The 18,340-nt window shown below is 38.2% G+C and overlaps 1 protein-coding gene across 1 annotated transcript; it reads right to left on the minus strand.

Moving 5' to 3' along the window:
* Positions 1-860: 860 nt before the first annotated feature.
* On the minus strand, positions 861-18,323 carry LOC112561577 (kinase suppressor of Ras 2-like). Its single transcript, XM_025234139.1, has 20 exons — positions 18,019-18,323; positions 16,456-16,596; positions 15,925-16,069; positions 14,598-15,153; positions 13,671-13,876; positions 13,408-13,483; positions 11,557-11,637; positions 11,170-11,249; positions 9,328-9,579; positions 8,541-8,613; positions 8,019-8,073; positions 7,632-7,724; positions 7,181-7,272; positions 6,907-6,997; positions 5,979-6,067; positions 5,470-5,566; positions 5,144-5,277; positions 4,296-4,430; positions 3,723-3,852; positions 861-3,361 (listed from the first exon to the last, which is right to left on the minus strand). Exons 1-20 carry the CDS (start codon positions 18,178-18,180, stop codon positions 3,203-3,205), a joined length of 2,847 nt encoding a protein of 948 aa, XP_025089924.1. The 5' UTR covers positions 18,181-18,323; the 3' UTR covers positions 861-3,202.
* Between the last annotated feature and the right edge of the window lie 17 nt (positions 18,324-18,340).

The raw sequence follows: 18,340 nt of genomic DNA on the forward strand, positions 1-18,340 counted from the left end.
ATCTTGGGCACGCTGTTCTTTCTCTGCATGTGGCATCTGTTTACAGGGGTGGCTGCCTTGCCATGATATAGTCTTAGTTGCTGGCTCGAAATAAAACACAAATTTGCTCCCCTACTTTCTTCAGGAAGTGTGGGTGGAAATCGGGTCATTGCCAATGCCCCTACACACCAAGCTATATGGACCAGGGGACACTTTGTGGATGACTGCCAGTTTCCTCTCGAGAGCTGGCCTCCCAGTGGAGGGTGAATAAGAACAATTGGTGAACAATAGGTGAATAAGAACAATTGACAACTGGTTGGGTTAGCCTTAAGAATGATCATAATCAGCTTCAGAGACTGGTTGACACTCAAAGAACAACCAGGAAAAACATTGTGAGAGGTGATTAAGTGCCCACATCAAATCTAGATATGCGTGAGATCTTGCTGAAGACCTGTAGCAGTTGCGAAGCAGGGTATACTGTAAGCATTGGTATCGCCTTGCTACTTCAACATAAATGTGCCGTGCTAAAATGAAGTACACCACAGAGGATAGATAAGCTTATTGCATGACCATGTTGACCAAAGATGTCAGTACACTTATTTTTGGGATGGTTTTACATCAACTCACAAAAGCTAGCAATCGTGAGGTTAGAGTTCTTTCCTTTCTATCACTTGGATATCAAGCCCTAAAATATGATCATGCTTCTGCATGCTTTCAAAAACATGCATCCATGCAATCTTCTTTCTTTCTGAATCTCTGGCAGACTCTCCAATGTATCTTTCGTTCCCTTAGAATTACTCTTTCTCTCACCTGCTCACCCACTTGACTGTTACAGAATACTAAAAGCTTGAATATTTGCAAAAGTAACAGCAAAACACACATTTTTTTCCTTTCAGTTTTCTTTTTCTTTTGCATCAAGTAGTCATTCTTAACATCACACCAACAGAATACACCCAGACAGGACTTCTCACAATGTACAGATACAACAGCTACAGGACGAAAGCTCTGAATCATAGTGCATTAGAAATCACAAAAGTCCTGATCACTTGATATCCATCAACAGGTCTTACCCACCCTGACTAAGGGGGAAAAGATCACAAGAAAATCTTGCAGTTACATGGTGGTAAAAGGTTTGGTTCGACAGACTGCAAACATATAGTGTTCACACACCGGCAGAACAATGAAGTTATAAATCTCACGTGGAATCGTGGGGCAAAACAGAGAAAGGATAAAGATTGTTGCAACTCTGCAAATTTGACAGAGCTTCATTTCTTGTAAAGAATTTGGATCTTTATTTTCAGAAATCTCTTTCCATCAGTGAATAATTTCATTAAAAAATGTATCATGATTCTCTTTATATCTTTAACTCAATCAATAAAATTTCTTTCTCAAAAAAAGTAACAGATTTAAGAGACATCTAATTACAAAATAAAATGCTGATAATTCTTGTGCGAATGGACTCTTGAATATGCATAGACAAGAATCCTACAGCTATCCAGTGGCAAGCATAGAAATCTCGTTTGATGCTTAAGGGACAAAAAAAATCCAGCAAGACCATAATAAATTTAAACATTGTATCAGCAGTTAAGTTAGGTACATAAATAGATTCCTAAAAAAAAAAAGGCAAAAATGCGAAATCCACAGACCAGACCGTTTGCTTTCAAAGATGCCCTGCCACAGTTCCACAGCTGCTGATTCTAGCTGTCACTCATGAAAGCAAATATCTCAACTGTCCATTGTTTACCTAGCTGGCTTCGATCTGCACACACTTCGTGAGTTCATAATTCTGAAGACACGATAGAATACCATATATATTTCCTGTGCCAGCTGCTGAGGTAATACTTTTTCTTGTTTTATTTTCGTAGTTTACGCTTCGGCAACAAAGTGGCTATTCCAGCAACTGCCAGTAACACAACTGTCACTGCTTAAAAAAAAAAATTGCATGTCATTTATAGTAACATCAATATTATACAAGGTTTGTTAATGCTAATTTGGGGCTGTAACAGAGACTCCTGTCCGATGACTGGTGTCTTCATCCACAATTTCTGCTTAAGTCATCACAATAAATGCTTTAATGTACATGACAAAAAAAGGTGTCACAAACTTGAATGATGAGGGCACAGCTGTTTGACTGAATCAGCCATGTATAGTTGGAAAGATACATTTTACATGCAAAAATCACACACAACAATTCTTGCAGCCTACACACTTTAGATCAGTGATGATGCTTATGACCTCTGTATGTGAATACACCCAGTGTATCTAAATTGCAAACTGCCAGTTTGACAGATGACCCCCATAAGTACACTTTCTTCAAAGACTAGCAATGCATGTTTACCACTCAGTTTCATGTTTGTAGGCAACAAAGTGGTTACTTTTAGCTTCTGTAACAGGGGTGTAACTCTTTCAGTCAAATGCTCTGCAAAAAAAAAAAAGCCATACAAATGCTGTGCAGAAAGGCTGCACGCTTTAAAGGTTATTAGAAAGCAGACCTGCAAGGGAGGTACAGATGAAAAAATGGACTTTGAGCACAGAGGTGAAAACCCTGGCAATTCACCAGGTAAAATCACAGAAAATTCCAAGCTGGTGGTGTTTCCTCCCACCTGTGTCTCCAGATGCATGGGGGCCACATGCAAGCAGTTTGAAATAATACAAATACAGCTAAATAGAAACAATGTCTGCATACAAACCACATTTGCAGCGCACATGCCTGCATAATTATGGTAATTCAACCATTCCAGAGAACATGCAACCTGTCCTCATAGGTTCACAATTCTTTACGTCAATATCCTATTACATGCTTGCAGACACTTCTCACAGAAGACACTTTCTCCTTTTAAGAACATCAAGACATCAACTGGAAGATATAAAATACAAGAAAACTCTCCCTCCCCCCTTTGCTAGTTTAAAAAAGCCTCCATTCCTACTCTGAACAGCAGGGAGACTCCCCCCATTCCCCAGACAACTGCACCTGGAGACCTATTGCCCTTAGACAAACATCCCCTGTGAAGGGACCATCTGCTCTGTCCTGTTATTTTGTCCATGACAGCTGATATTAAAACTACAGTTTGCATATGTCTGTCAGCTCTTACAGGATGTCACACTACCAGATCAATGTCCTGCATAGCCTGGCAGCAAGCAACCTGTGCCGTAAGCTGAACCTTAGTATCAAGCAGATGTAAAAGCTAGAGAAGACTGGTGATACAGCAAATAAGCAGCAAGATCAAGCATGAAAAATTCCTTCTGTACTGCGTGACAAGTGGACTGGATGAGAAGGACTGCGAATGAGGCGTGTGCGAGGTACTCTCTCTAGTGCCTTGGTGATCTGCGTAAAGTCAGGTCGTTCACTTGGGCTGAAAGCCCAGCAAGACATCAGTATGTCCTGGAAAGAAAGCAGAACCGGATTACAATCTCTCACATGTTAGTCTAGTCTACAGTATCCGACTATTTTATGCTTGGCAGCAAACTAAGTGTTGTACATACTCTCATAGCACATACCAAATGCTGGAAGTCATGTTCACATTTTATGACATGTTGCATCTGTTGACAGGCTGGATGCCTTGACATTCTATAGTCTTAGTTACTTGCTCGGTGTAAAACACTAATCTTCCCCCTCACCATTCGTTCTGTAACTCTCATGGTGGCCAAGTCATAGAATACTTCTTGGGTGATTTTTGGGTCCCAAACAACAAATAGATGATTGGACTTCTGAAAGTTTGAACAAAAGCAGAACTGCTACTTACTTTGACTTCTCGGGGAGCATTCACTGTATTCAAAGATTGCTTCAAGCCGCGACCGACTTGCCAGATGACTGTTTCACATGGTTGGCTTCTAAAAGGCCACTCACTACACAACAGCTCATACCACACAGTACTGTGGTGAGGAATATGTATACACAGACACACACACAACACACGCATGCACACACATACATATATATATTATCAACATACAAGAACTGTTTATTTGTAAACAGACATCCTTTCTTTCTCCCACCAATATCCTTGAATAAAATTAAAAACACTTCCTTGGCCAAAAACTCCTTCACTACAGTTATAAATCATGGATGCTTTACCATATTGTGAACAAATAATCATACGCTGTTAAGATCTTCATTTTGTCTTTGCTCAGTGAACACCACAGCAAATTTCTGTGTAATCTAACATTCTCCGGATTTGGTCAACCTAAAGTTTTACAGCCATCTTTAAAAACTCTCCTTGACCAGTCACTAATCAGCACCTAATTCTGTTTATGGTCAAGAGCCTAATAATAATGTACTGAACCTCCAAGATATAGAAAAAAGAAAGAAAATGTACCCAAAAGCATATAAATCTGACATCTTGGTGAAAGGTAAATCTTTCTCAGCATGTTGAAGGGCTTTGAGAGCGCGAATAATCTCCGGTGCAAGATAACACAACCAGCCACGAGGCACACTCAGCCAATCATCTTTCCTGCACAAATGCAAATGATGACAAAGGTTAGATGATAATATCATCACAGTAAAATCATACAATAGGTGTCCTGACTGGTCTTACCAAACCCTCTTATACATGCTCTTTGTATTTCTTGCACTTCCAACCCACTCTATAGAATTAGCACAATCTATACTGAACATGGAGAACTTCAAGGTGTCCTGGCATATAAAACTTAATAATAGCTAAATTGAGCTCAGTGCAAGGTGCTATTCCCACAAATAGGCTTTTTTGCTCTTGATATACATGTCTACAAATATTACTAAGCACAGAAAGTGGTCAGACTCATAATGTCAAGACTTTACATGGATTTGTCCAATTGTCCCAGCACCTAGCTGGAGCCTTCACAATGTAAAATTATCTAGGTACAACCCTGGTGTGTTACTCTCTGTGCATGGTGATGTTTGTAGGCCTGTATCGTCACAGACTTATAGTGTGTCCCCTCCCTTGTATAGAAGATGAAAAATGAGAATTTGATGTTTTGGAAAACAGGGTCATGAAAGAATATAAGATTGCAAAGACTGTGAAAAAGTTAAGCAAGAAAACATCAGGGTGAAAGTTTGCCTTTGCCTAACGATGTGCTTAAAGGCCATTTTATTGTTCAGAATATCATAAGAAATATATCATAAGAGATATTAAGCATATCTTGGCACATTGTTAACACTCACAACTCTGTTGTAGTCAATACTTACTTATTGCCACGGCAGATCTTGGTAACATGAAACAGGCCAAAGTCAGTGATGACAACCTTGCCACTGTCTATAAAGATATTTTTAGACCGCAGATCCTTGTGGATAATACTGCGTGAATGCAGGTAGCTCATCCCCTGTGAAAGGTCAGAATCCACTATGAAAAAACAAACCCAGACTTCCTTTCTTCTCATGGAGAAATCAAACTGAAGCACCATAACCATTTAATTGTGCAATTCATTGATCTTTATGACATATGTCACTTAGCATTACAGTGAACTTCATGCTTTTGTCTTAAGCAGTCTCATATCAGACTCATGCAATCTAACCTGAGCCACCTGAGAGGCAATGATTGTGGCTTTATTGATTTTGAATGTATCCTTCTTCTCATGGATAAGTGTGTAGAGTGTTTCACCCTTACAGAAACTGCAGAAGAAAAACATTTGAACATGAGTATTTAGGGACATTTCACAAAACAAATACATATGCAAATAAGTACAAAATAAAATTTTGAAACCAATTTTCTTTATTTGAGACTTATCACATGACATGACCATAGGAGATAAAGGGTTAGTAGCTTTTTGACAGTTAATGAGCTAGTGTAGCTCTTTATCTCCTATGGTCATGTCATCTGGTACAGTCTAAGAAGAAACATAGACACACGCACACACATAGGCCACAATCCTGTTCTTATCTTGGTCTGCTGTGATAATTTTTGTTGGTGATGCAATGCAAACAGCCAACCAGCAATGCCCCCTTCCATCTAACACACACACACCTGTACACAATATCCTTGGCAGTTTTCAACAGTGGACAAATGCAAGACTTGTCAACCCACCTCGTGACGATGGCCAAGCGAGGGGGCTTCATGCATGCCCCCATGAACAGCACTAAGTTTTCATGCCTGGTCTTGCGAAGTAGTGCAAGCTGCAAAACAGAGCATACACTGGTTACCACTGCAGACATTGTTTTTCACGCACTAACAGTATGCTTCACTCTAAACCAGCAGATTATAGAATGATGATTGAAGAGGCTTGTGGCATGTTGCCAGTCTACACACTGAAAGATGTCTACAGACTCTTGTCCACTTTAAAATGTTGGGAAAAAAGCAGTTTCTTAATTCTACTACCATAAAAATATCCCCCCCCCCCCACCACTCAAAAAAAACAAAACAACAACAACCAACCAACAAACAAACAACCCCAAACACTCTGAAACCCCTAGTTTGGTGTCAGATTATTTTAACTTGTTCAAGACATTTTCCTTCTCTCTCTAAATATGTGTCTTAAAGGATCACATACAGACTTAGTAAACAGTTTTTATACAGGAGTTTGTGAGAAAAGTTCGCCTCTGGAATACAGTCGGACTTAAGTCCTCACTTAATGTTGTTTCCTTCAACCTCATTTTGCTAGAATGCTTATTAGGGGGAGGTCAATTCCCCACCAAGACAACTGTCTGTGCGGAGATTGCACACTCTCATGTCTCTATGTGTTCCCCCCTAGGTAGTCCAGACTCCTCCCACATATTTTGAGTTTTTATTGACAAGTTCTGTGATGTTCTTGTGACCAGAAATGTATCATAAAAACTCTTGCTTATGATTAACCTATGGCAAAATTGGTTTTGTTACATAACTTTTCACTTCAAGTTGCAGTTTTCAAGAACTAATCAACTACATTAAGTAAGGACTTACTGTATACAAAAGTCAATAGTGAAAGAAGCTAAAAATGTCAATAAGAGCACATTAACGCCAGGTAGTGTTACTGTACCTCCAGTCTAAAGGCTGCTAACTGCGCCTGGTAGTCAGCATCATTCACCAGATGCAGCACTTTGATGGCAACATCTCCATGCCAGTGGCCCCTGGCACAAAGTTGATGTCACTTGTCATCAAAACAATGCTAAAGTAAAGCATTAAATTTTGCCATGACTAGATTGAAAACCATTAATGAGTGGATGGTTACGCAGAACTTCACTGAGAAAAAATTATCACTGATAATGTAACAGCATGAGTACTGCACACAAAGGTTAGTGAAAACATCTCACTTGTGCACAGTTCCAAATCTTCCGACACCAATTGGGTCTGAAATAATAAGATCTTCATATGGAATGTCCCACTCTCGCATTGTTGCAGCCAGCTGAAACATTGTGAAACACTTCTGTCATCCAAACATGATTAAAAGTTAACATTATTGCCAGCATGATTACCAAAGCCCAGATAACACAGTCAGAATACCTGGATGACTTGTGATTAAAGAAATAACTATCCCTGCAAGCCAGTGCCGATGTTCATGATACAATTTGTCTTTTTCAATGTAAGTAATAAAATGCCATTCCCCGAATGCCCACATGGCTGCAGTTGTATTTGACATGAAAGACATACATGGTATGGTTGCAAATCTGCCATTTCTATCTCACCATTAACTCTTCACAGATTGGAGTATCTCACTCATCTGTAAAGAAGATATCAATAATGATGATAAGTCATTTAACTCACACTGTTCTGGCGGTTCCAACTGTGACCCAAAGGATCATCTTGACTGTCCACCGAATCCACTCTGTCCAGCAGAATGCGATCCGATGTATTGCTCTGTTCCAACAGATGTATAGTTCAATAATCACAGTAAACATGCTAATTAAAATTATTATTCTATTAAAATTATTATGGATGTATGACTTGGTAAAAAAACAGAAACACCATAATATACTGTACTGTAAGGACAATTATTTCATCAAAGAAGATTATCCAACAGTATGTTGCTTTTTGACAGTGTATACATAACAAACTTCAACAGCTACCTAATATCCTTTCTATACTTACATGTTGAAATCAGATTTGTTATAGACTCTCTATTTCACACACACACAGAGAATTGTAACTTACATCAATCAATGTCTTGTCACTGTCATTTGAGGTATTGGTGCTTACGACATCATCTCTGGAGTGAAGGAAAAAATCCCACTATCAACCATCATTTTATTTCTTTGTCTAAATATAATAATGACGATGTCATAGACGATACTGATCATGCGTTTTAATACTTGAAAGCAAGCTCACTGTCATCTTAGACATGAACAAAATGTCCACATGAGCATGCCATATACAACAACACTTTCATGGAGATGTGAGTGTGAGCCCTTCCCAACCTCCAATCCTCAAACTGAGCTGGAAAAAAACTATTGAAAAACTATTCCTGTGCACCTTACTTCACTAAAGTAACTCTAATGATGGACAGGGTTAATTCAGAATCTACATGCAAAATGTTCAAAATATAAGCTTAAGCATGTTCCTGTAGACATTTTACTTTAACTGAGTGTGTTAACCGTAGAATACTGTAGTGAAATGGGAAAGACTCTTACCCAGGAAGTTGCTAAAATGCACAGCAACATCAATTAGTTATCTCACCCATGAGTGATGTCCCGATTAAGCACTTCCAACTCAGCTGGTAGGCTTGATGTTCTGCTGTTTCCTGCCACATCTGTAATGAGAAAATAGATAACAAACTCAGTTTTAAAGCAAGCTGTAAGACAGTTATTAATGTAATCTTATTTTCACATGATACTTAACTCAGGAGGAAATCCTGGCAGGCTGGCTGCCTTTTACTGACAGGACACACAAATGACCAATCTGCCACTCTTGGATGGCAAAGTCACCTGACTGTGTGACACTGTCGTCTTTTCTGGGAACTGTCTTCTCTTTCCATAAACTCTCTTAAATTCCTTCTACGAATTGTCTGTCAGTCCTGAGCTTCTCTCCATCCTCCTCTAAAATGAATTCTAAACTTCAATCACCAGCAGATCTTCCTCCCTATTTTCCTAAAACTATTTTTCCACTAAGCAACCAATTCTACTTATCCACATGTACATTGATGACTAGCAAATGAAATGTTTGTGACTGGTTGTACCTAAGCTGGTCTGCTAAGATAAAAGATGTTAAAAATGATCAAACATGCACTGAGCCTCCAAATGTGCTGTGCTAATAAATCTATAGTTGCATCAACAGCTCTGCAGCTGATCTCTCTTCCACTAGTTCAACATGCACCAGTCTGCTACAAAAATATAGTCCTACTAATGGTACTAATCTCACCCAATCAATCAATGTAGCCATAAAGTCATTACATCTGATTCGCAGCTCTCTCTTTCTGTATCCTTTTCCATCACTCCTGCAAAACAGAGCACAGGAATCTGCTCACCTGGAAAGCGGAACTGTGTCAGAGAGATTGTAGGGGAGCCAGGGGCAGGTGAGGGGGAGGTGGTGGTGCCAGAGGAGATCTGCAGTGCAGGTGAGGAAGGAGTGGACGAGTTGCATGATGATGTATTGGAGCCTGAGTCTGGTATCAGTGAGCCGGCAAAGTTAGGCATGGAACTGTTGGGCTTCAGCATCAAATCCTCTCCTGGTAACATGATATTGGGATTGGTTGTACGGCGCATTGAGTGGGGTGAATCTGTAAGAACAGGTAACAGAAACCTATTAACACAACATTGGTGCTCTCAAACCCCATTTTTCATAGTGCTGCCTGTTAAAAAAAAAGCATACACCTTATGACTTAAATGCAGAAGTTCATACTCATTAAAGGTGGACAACACACTTGAGCATTAAAGATCTCACGCATTTGAGACAATAAACAAATCATTCTAATTCCTAAAACTTACTGACATTATCTGAACATACAGTTATGAATATGCTTACTGGAAATATGGTGATTCATTAAATGTGATTGGAGTGGTGTTCCTTTGCCTTAAAGGCCTGAGGGAGGCAGCTCTCAGCAATTTGTGTATTTTTTATTAATTTGTGATGTCTTTTTATGCCCATTGTATAGGCCAGTGCTTTTTTCTTTACATCGCTGTTGTGCAGGACGGTTTGACTTTTATTTTTCTCTACAGCTTTCAAAATTTTTCATCAACTTTTGGTCTTTTCTACCTGACGCTAGAACAGTTTCTTCTGTTTTTTTTTTTTTTCAAGTCATCGCTATTATGGACCTTACATAACTTAAGTTCACAGTCCTCTGCTTTAAAAATATGCAGTTTTCTCTGCTTTGTGACTGCAGTACTCTTCTGGCAATGTCAATTCTGTTGGCCCAATTGATCTATTCTGCCTTCCCACAGACTATTCTATGGCTTTCCAAGCTGTATATCTAAACTGTAACAACTCACAATCTTGGTCTACATAGAGGATGTAATATAGCAGCAAAGATTCCAGCCTTCACTAATGTCGATGACAGCACAAATGGATTTCAGTCTTTCCTTTGTTTTTATTTTTTCAATGTTTGCTGACATATATTGAACTGCATCCATATGTGTGTTACGCACATTTATTAGCCTTTCTCTTGTAAAGATGGAGAGTGATGTCCCTTTGACTTACGGACTCGAGGAAACTAGTTCTCTGGCTTTCTTTGGATTTTGTTCTATTTCTTAGTTAATTTTTATTTTGGAGTTCATTATTTGGCCAGTTGTGATCCTAGCAATGTGCTAGACTGTGTTTCTCGATTGTTTTGTTTCGCTTCTACGGCCTCAGCTGATCTGTTGACTAACAGTCCTTTCTTCCACAATGCCATTTTCATCTGAGTCCAGTTTCTTGCTTGCACATTTCGACAGTGAGATGAAATTTGCAAACTGGTAAAACTTTGATGACTTGAGGGAGCAAAACTGTCTATAGCTTGTGTGAGTGGCAGAGGTTTGTCCTCAGCATTATTGATCTGCTCTTTCTAATGACTGAGAAACAATTGCAGATCTAAACTCTATATCATTAATGGTGAAATGTGTTGCCAGGATGCGCAGACAAATTTTGTCTCCAGGATTTCTTTTTCCATAATTTATGCATTTATTTTACAAGTTTCATAATTTTATAGATTTTATGGATAATGGAGTACTCTATTCATTCAGTTGTTAATAAGATTGCCCTACCCCTACTCCGTTTCATGCCGTATCCCCTTTTCTTTCGTCGTCTTGGTTGTTGGTTTCTTCAATTTCTCATTATCATCATTATTACTGTTTAATGGATGATGAGAAAGACATGTAGACTTAAGTCAACCTACCTGTCCCATCGAACACACCATCTTCCGCAACAGCACAAGCTGATGGTGTCTTGTTTGAACAGTCTTTATGGAACTTTTTTCTGCAGATACACGATTACATGTTATAGCATTAACAACTTATTACTAATCTATAGTGAAGTAATTAATGTAGCTCTAATAAACATCATTAGTTTTAGACAGATGAATATTTCTTTTTTACTTAATTGGTGTCAATAGGATATGGCATAAAAGGATTGTTTGTCTCTCTTAAACACACACACACACACATGCAAACATACACACACCCTCTCTCTCTTTCTCTGAAGTTTGACTCACTATGGTCACATGCAAAAAAAGAAAGTCCAAAGAAGTTTGTTCTAACCATTTGAAGACAAAATAAACACTTACTTGCAGTATTTACACACCTTCCCTCGTATCACAAATGCCAAACAAAGATCACAGGGAGCAAGCACAAAATTGGAGGTGAATCTGATGAAAAATGAGTTTATTTTAAAAGGGAAAACTGTGAATATATCATTGCATATTAAGAAACTTACATTCTTGCTTTTGGGGAACATGGAAAGTGATCAAGAACACTTTTGGATATTAAGGCTACCTATGTGGTACATATTCGCTTCCGATTGCAAAGTTGCCTTATTTGGTACCCACTGTTACTCCTGAAATATTGTAAGGTGACTTTAATATTGTAAAGTAAAACTAAGGTGTCCAAACAAGGTTCTGTAAATATATTCATGTGTTTATATGTAATGATTCACGTTTCAAATCCCTACTTCGTTTTAGTTGTTCAAGCACAGGTAGAATTGTATGCTCATAGCATAAGTAGATCAGATCTTGGGGAAGCCACGTGACCGTGTGATGCAAACCACGAAATTGCATCATGTCATGATGTAATAGGGGAATTCTAGACTCCTTCAGTAAAAAATTTGTCTGGAATTCCACATGGCGGGGAAATCTGTGTATGAGGACAGATCTTTCACCGTATTAGCAAAACATGCATAACGGATGCTAACTCTGCCCCTACCGAAGGATAGTACCAAAATACCATCTTTTCTACCAAAGGCTAGTGAGGGTCTAATGTTTTTTTTCTGGGTAATTATCTTTAACAAAGTTGACCTACAAAGCTGTGAACCACAGTTGTGTTGTCTTGGACTTCAAATATTTTAATTTTCAGTGTTAACATTTCACCCATTTGGACATGCTTAGACATAATCTGCTTAAGATTCATTTGGATATATATAACCAGCTGAACATCAGCATGGTTGCACCACTGTGTTTATAGCTTGCTTCCTTGGATATAATTCACAGGTCAATAGTCAAAATCAAATCAAATCAAATCAAAACAGACTTTATTGTCTGCCCAGGAGGACAGAAATTTGTCTTTGCTCACATACCCATACAGACATTTAACAAACAGTTAGGAGTAAAAGTGAGGAGTAAAATAGTGTTGATTGCACCAGTCCATCAAGGCAGTGTATGTTTATCCTAACAACAAACCTTGGGTGACCAAGGGCCTAAAAGCACTGCTGAACAAAAAGAAACATTTGCTCATCACGGGCAGAAGCCCACGACAGAAGATTAGTACATAGAGAGGACCATGATGCTATCCGTTGGGTGGGCAGAGGCTCTACGAGCATACTAGTTAGTCCGCTTTCAGTAGTTTGCCGGTGGACCAACGAGTGTCGACGAGATTGAAACAGAGGTCGAGTTAGCTCTCGCCATAAACCCGATGTGTCAGAATGCGGCTCGTGGTTACATCTTGAGCTCGCTGGAGGGACCTGCCAGACGTCGAGTGTTGATGCTTCCGCATGACGCAAGAGATACGCCGAGAAAGATCTCTAGTCTGTGGGAACATCCATGTTAATGATTCACCATATTGGATATAACTCTGTGATCATCTGTTTGGGGGACTGTATCATCTGATTGCTCATATCGGATTACCTGATCAGCAGAGTTTCAAATGCCTCGGGAATTATTAACTTTCTATGGACAGTAGACAGAAATATTGTTTTTTTTTTTTTTTTTTTGCATTTCATTGCTTTTTTAAAAAAAAAAAGAATATTAAATGTGTTCAATGTTGGCTGGACTTTTTTGTGCGAAAAAGGGTAGAAGAGTGCCAATACGTAGATGTACACTCATGCTCGCAAACATTCATAACTGAACTCTTCTCACAAAACGTTACATCAACATGTAAAGAATTTAAATCCATGACTAACACTTTATATTTGGAAAGAAACTTACCTATGTTGTGATGAATGATGAACTTTTTGGTATATCGTCTGGGGAGTTTTGGGGGACTTAGGAACTGTCAAAGAATCTGAAAAGGAGAAACAAACAAGTCATACTGTATAAAAAAAAAAATACAGTCATAATTTCAAAGCCAAATATGTGACTATATAACGGATTTTTCGAGTGATTTCATATCTCTCAGTTAGCAAGAAGTTTCAAACTAGAACACTTGGTTATCAGTTATATATGTGAGATATTGGTGCAAAAGAACTTACGACCATAGCGAACAGTGTCATCACCACCACTGGAATCATGTTTAAAAGGTGGAGAACGAATGGGGGAGGACGTGACGGGTGAAGCATGGCCAGGCATTCCCCACACACTTATTCCCCCCATCTCGGCCCCTTCTGCTGACAGACGCCTCATGAACAGTGCTTCATGACTGCTGCTCTGTTTCATAGTTTGTAACTTCTTCTTGCTCCTGAGGAAAAGAAAGTCACTTTCAACAAACATCTGAAAAATCTAAAAAGATTTTCAATACAAAGACCACGTTTCAACTGTTTCATGAGGTAATGGCTGTTCATCAAGTGAAAAGTTTGTTTCTTACTATTTATGCTTAAGTACTTTCAAAAAAATTGATTTCAAGGTTTATGGATAATTCAATTTCCCAAGTACTCAAGGGAAGGTAACTGGCCAGCTAAGTTATACTTTGCATTTTTTAAAGTTTAATCTTAGTGAGAAAGGTAATGCCGTAGCTGGTGTTTTAATTAGTAGTAAAGTAACTTCTATGGTCATGTCATCAGATTAAAAAAAGAAGAAATGTTTTCAATTCTAGTAAATGTCAGACAAACTGTTAATGTGCTGCATGCTTGTAAGAATATAAACCTAATTGGTGTAAAAGTAAAGATCAAACAAATGTTGACTTAATACTATACACAACATTTAAATACCTCATGCAAATAGTTTCAATTATCTTTTTAATCTTTTAAGCATACTCTAGTTCCTGTGGTGTCAACTACCCCACCACCCATTTCCCCACACAACCAATCAAATCCACCAATGATGGTGATTAGAAACAATTTTCAAAATTCATAAATGGCAGTTAATGAAAAACTAGTTCTGTAAAGTGCTACTGATAAAAATTTGTGGTTCAAAAATGATGCTACAAATGTGTTAAGAGAAAGAAACAGTTTTAGTCTTACTTCACAGGGTCAATGTCCACCACTCGGTTGGCAAGCTGTGACTCATGAGATTTGCTTTTAGTGATGGGCTGGGCATCTGGAAACAACAGCATTTTCTTCTTTGGGGGAGGGGTACTGGGATACTTTGTGACACTTACAGTCTTGACACGACTTGCATTAGGGGTTGAGGGTGGGGTGCTGCGCTGATTGTTGGACAGCAGGTGAGGGGAAAGCACTGGTGATGAAGGGGTGCTGTGAGGGGCTGATTGCAGCTCACGGTGTTTGCTGTGCAAGTCCACACTGCTGTTTGCATGGTCAAAAGAATTACTGGACCCCGAAATGGAGAATGTGGCAACAGAGTTTGATGACACAGTATCCTCTGCTGCAGTGAAATTGGATGGAAGGGAGGACACTGAGTAATGCTGCTGGTACTTAGGGGAGGCATGTCCATCAGTTGATGCTGATGCTGCAGCAGACCCACCACCACTAGGACTGCTAGACGTTGACCTGGATGCTCCAGCTAGATCTGTAAAGTGCCAGTCACACTGAGTGACATTTTCTCCTAAAAGCTGTTTTTCTGCAGAACAGATGAAAAAAAAAAAAATCATGTAATGTGCCAACCTTGAATACAGCTTCTGAAAAAGATAACAAATAATTATAACATGGACTTTTCTGTTGGATTAGCATGTTATGATCATACTGTTCATATTTATTTGAAATCTTCTGTACTGTGGAAACAATCTTGTTACACACATATGAGAGGTTTTGCAACAAAATGAGTAAACCTGAAGTAAATGAGACAGGGAAACAAAATGCAGGAGGTGTTTAAGGACTAAGTATCATTCAGTTTATTTGTAATGGCAACATAAACTGGTGGTGTAACAACAGAGATAAACAGTGACATTGCATAGATCTTTGTCACTGAAAGCTGCAGCCACTACAGGGGTTCTGAGCTCTTGTTACTGAGGTACTGCCCTAACATCCAGGATGGGTATTGCCTAACACCCAGCCTGCATTGTGATATCATGGGGAATGAAGATTTGATTTACCCCTAATGAGGAGGTCAGAATTTTGGACTAAATCCAATTATTTAAAAATAATTTTATATTTAAATGCTCTTTAATGAAAAACTTATGTTACCAAATCTTGAGTGGAGTATAACAACAGAAGATCTGTGATTTCTAAAAACTTTAAACAGTACACCATATCATTTTTTGTCTTTCACATATCTGCCATAAGAGACGGCAAGCAATTTAATCAACCAATACACTGGGAAAAAAAAAAAAAAATCATTGGAGTTTTGACAATCTGGATATGAATCTTTTAGCTATATCTTGATAATATCTACCTGTGCATAATTTTAGATTGGCAAGGGCGGTATTAAGGGTCTGGATTGCTCGCTGTGTTGCTCCATACTGCTGAAGTAGTGTCTGTACTTCTGTTTCAGTCATAATGAGCAGCTCATCAAATATGATTTTACGCTGCAGCAGATTCTGAAATTAAATGAAAGACAACATGTTTTAAACCCTTCATGCATGGCCTTGACTTCTAAATGACACTTATCTTGGGACCCTAGTCTATGAGATGTGTTTTGACATTAGAGAAACCAGACAACCTAGTTGTTAGAGAAACTCAAAGCTGAAAGCACACACTATAGCCCATTTGATAACCATATAATGCAGCGTACTTACCTCAGTTGACCCAGCTATAGAAGGGGATATCTGACTCTTTAGAGGATTGGGAAAAGTAAGGCAGAGAGCGAGGGATTGGTGTTTTAGGCCAAGTCAGCAACCAACACAGCTGTACAAATATGCATAACTAAATATATACACACATCCATGGATGCATACATTGCTAACATTTAAAATACACATCTCACATTGATTATCTCCTCCTTGAGACCAACAACTGATAGCCATTGCTCTACACGTGGATACTCTGAAACACACTGTGGAATCTCATCGGCATGAAGTCTTCTCTTCGCCACAAGCTGGTTGCTAAACAGCTTAATCAACTTGCTCTGAAAGGAAAACGTCAATGTAGGTTAAAGGAACCTAAATTATTTTCCAAGTGAGCATTAAAAGGTTGCAAGCTGTTAAAATAGTTTGATATTAAAAGTACAGAAGTTATTCAACTATAATATAAACACAAGAAAATTAATTGTATAAAGACTAAATATTGACCATATTAAACGAAGCTTTGAGCCATGTTTCTTTGATCTTCTATTTCTTTGCATGTTATGGTAGATGCTAATTACAGCAGCATGTTACTCTTTAATATCTGATTCAAACTGGTTGGTTAGTAGTAATGCAACTAGTGTTTCTTGATTCAGTTTTAATTTGGTAAAAATTTAAGTCCAGGATACATATATTGACAAGTGTAAAGGATTTATTCATCTCTCTGTAAAAAAATAAATTCTCAAGAAAGGCATGTCTTTATTTTTATCTTTATATGCCAATATTTAACAAGGTACATGGAATATTACCACAAAATCATGATGTTTAAAAAAGTTTATTTAATGCCTTGCAGATTTCCTTTAATTATTCTTTGTTTTCTACTTCCATTGTTCTAGCATAACATCTAAAAAAATTGTTTATCACATTTAGATCTTGAGCTCTTCATCTTGCATCTGAATATTACTACCTTTGCTAAGCAAGAACCAACACCTCTTGGTGTTACTGTTGGCAGAAGTTATGATCAGCAATTTGTGGCTCATTTAAAAAAAAAAAATCCACCCTGACATGCATATCTTTACAAATCTTGTGAAAATGGTGTGGATTAAATCAACACAATTCTACAGTTAAGGGCTATGCCCAACCTAAGTAAACACAGCACTAACTGTAGTTCTCTTCTGAATACTTTCAATGGATGTTGGCTACTGGTGTTTTAAATGCAATTTGAACAAAACTCAAATAATCTTAATCAAGCTTTGCTACAGTATTTGAATTTGTTCTTATTCAGAGAGTTGACTAGGAATAACTCTTTTTTTAATTATTCATCAAACATGGGAATAGCATGTAATGCTTGTATAAAAAATTAATAAGTTTATTTTTTAATAAAGCTGCAATATAAATTATTTTTGAAACAGTGAGTTGATAAACTCATCTTGCCCATCAATATCTCAAGTCACATACATTTTGGTTAGATACTGATATGTTCAGGCCTCAGTTTATTCTGCCAGGAGGCCTTACATATATTTCAGTGGACACTTCCATATCCAAACCAACTTAAATTTTTTTTTTACAAAGTTGATGACCCATACCTCATAATAATGCATGAATCACAAACATTTTACAAGAACACATGCATATTTAAAATCGCAATACGGAAGAAGATTTAATAAAGGACTTGACACAAATACTGGTACAAGGGAGCTTATTTTATGCTTCTTAGTAACGTGAAATATTTAATACAGAATCAAAACGTTGAAAAAACTGCTGACCTCAGTATCTTTGATCTCTGTTTGGGTAATTTCCTCTGTTGTTGCACATTCAATTCTTAAGCCATTCAGCTGTTTTGCTGTGAAGTCTATCATGCTCTGATTAGTTTTACACGTCCTGATTGCATGGTTTGTAGCTTCGTCGAGATCAGCTACAGAGGACATCCTGTTTAAATCAGACAATCACATGCTAACTACTTAAAAATGGGAAAATTCCTAAGATGACACTGAAAGTGACGGAGGTATACACTCCAAAGCTGAAAGTAACAGAGAGGTCTGCCATATTGAAACCTTGACGCTCTCGTGGTCACGTGATAAGAACGAG

This window comes from Pomacea canaliculata, linkage group LG4 (genome assembly GCF_003073045.1).
Source record: "Pomacea canaliculata isolate SZHN2017 linkage group LG4, ASM307304v1, whole genome shotgun sequence".
Lineage (NCBI taxonomy): Eukaryota > Metazoa > Mollusca > Gastropoda > Architaenioglossa > Ampullariidae > Pomacea > Pomacea canaliculata.

Bases quoted from the DNA above. Each gene is read 5' to 3' on its own strand.
- LOC112561577 (XM_025234139.1), bottom strand. From the start codon at position 18,180: ATGTCCTCTGTAGCTGATCTCGACGAAGCTACAAACCATGCAATCAGG. The intron at 6,998-7,180 runs GTGAGATGTTTT...ACTTTGTGCCAG, and splicing joins AGATTTGGAACTGTGCACAA to GGGCCACTGGCATGGAGATG. The intron at 5,278-5,469 runs GTTAGATTGCAT...GACCTTTCACAG, and splicing joins TTGCCTCTCAGGTGGCTCAG to GGGATGAGCTACCTGCATTC.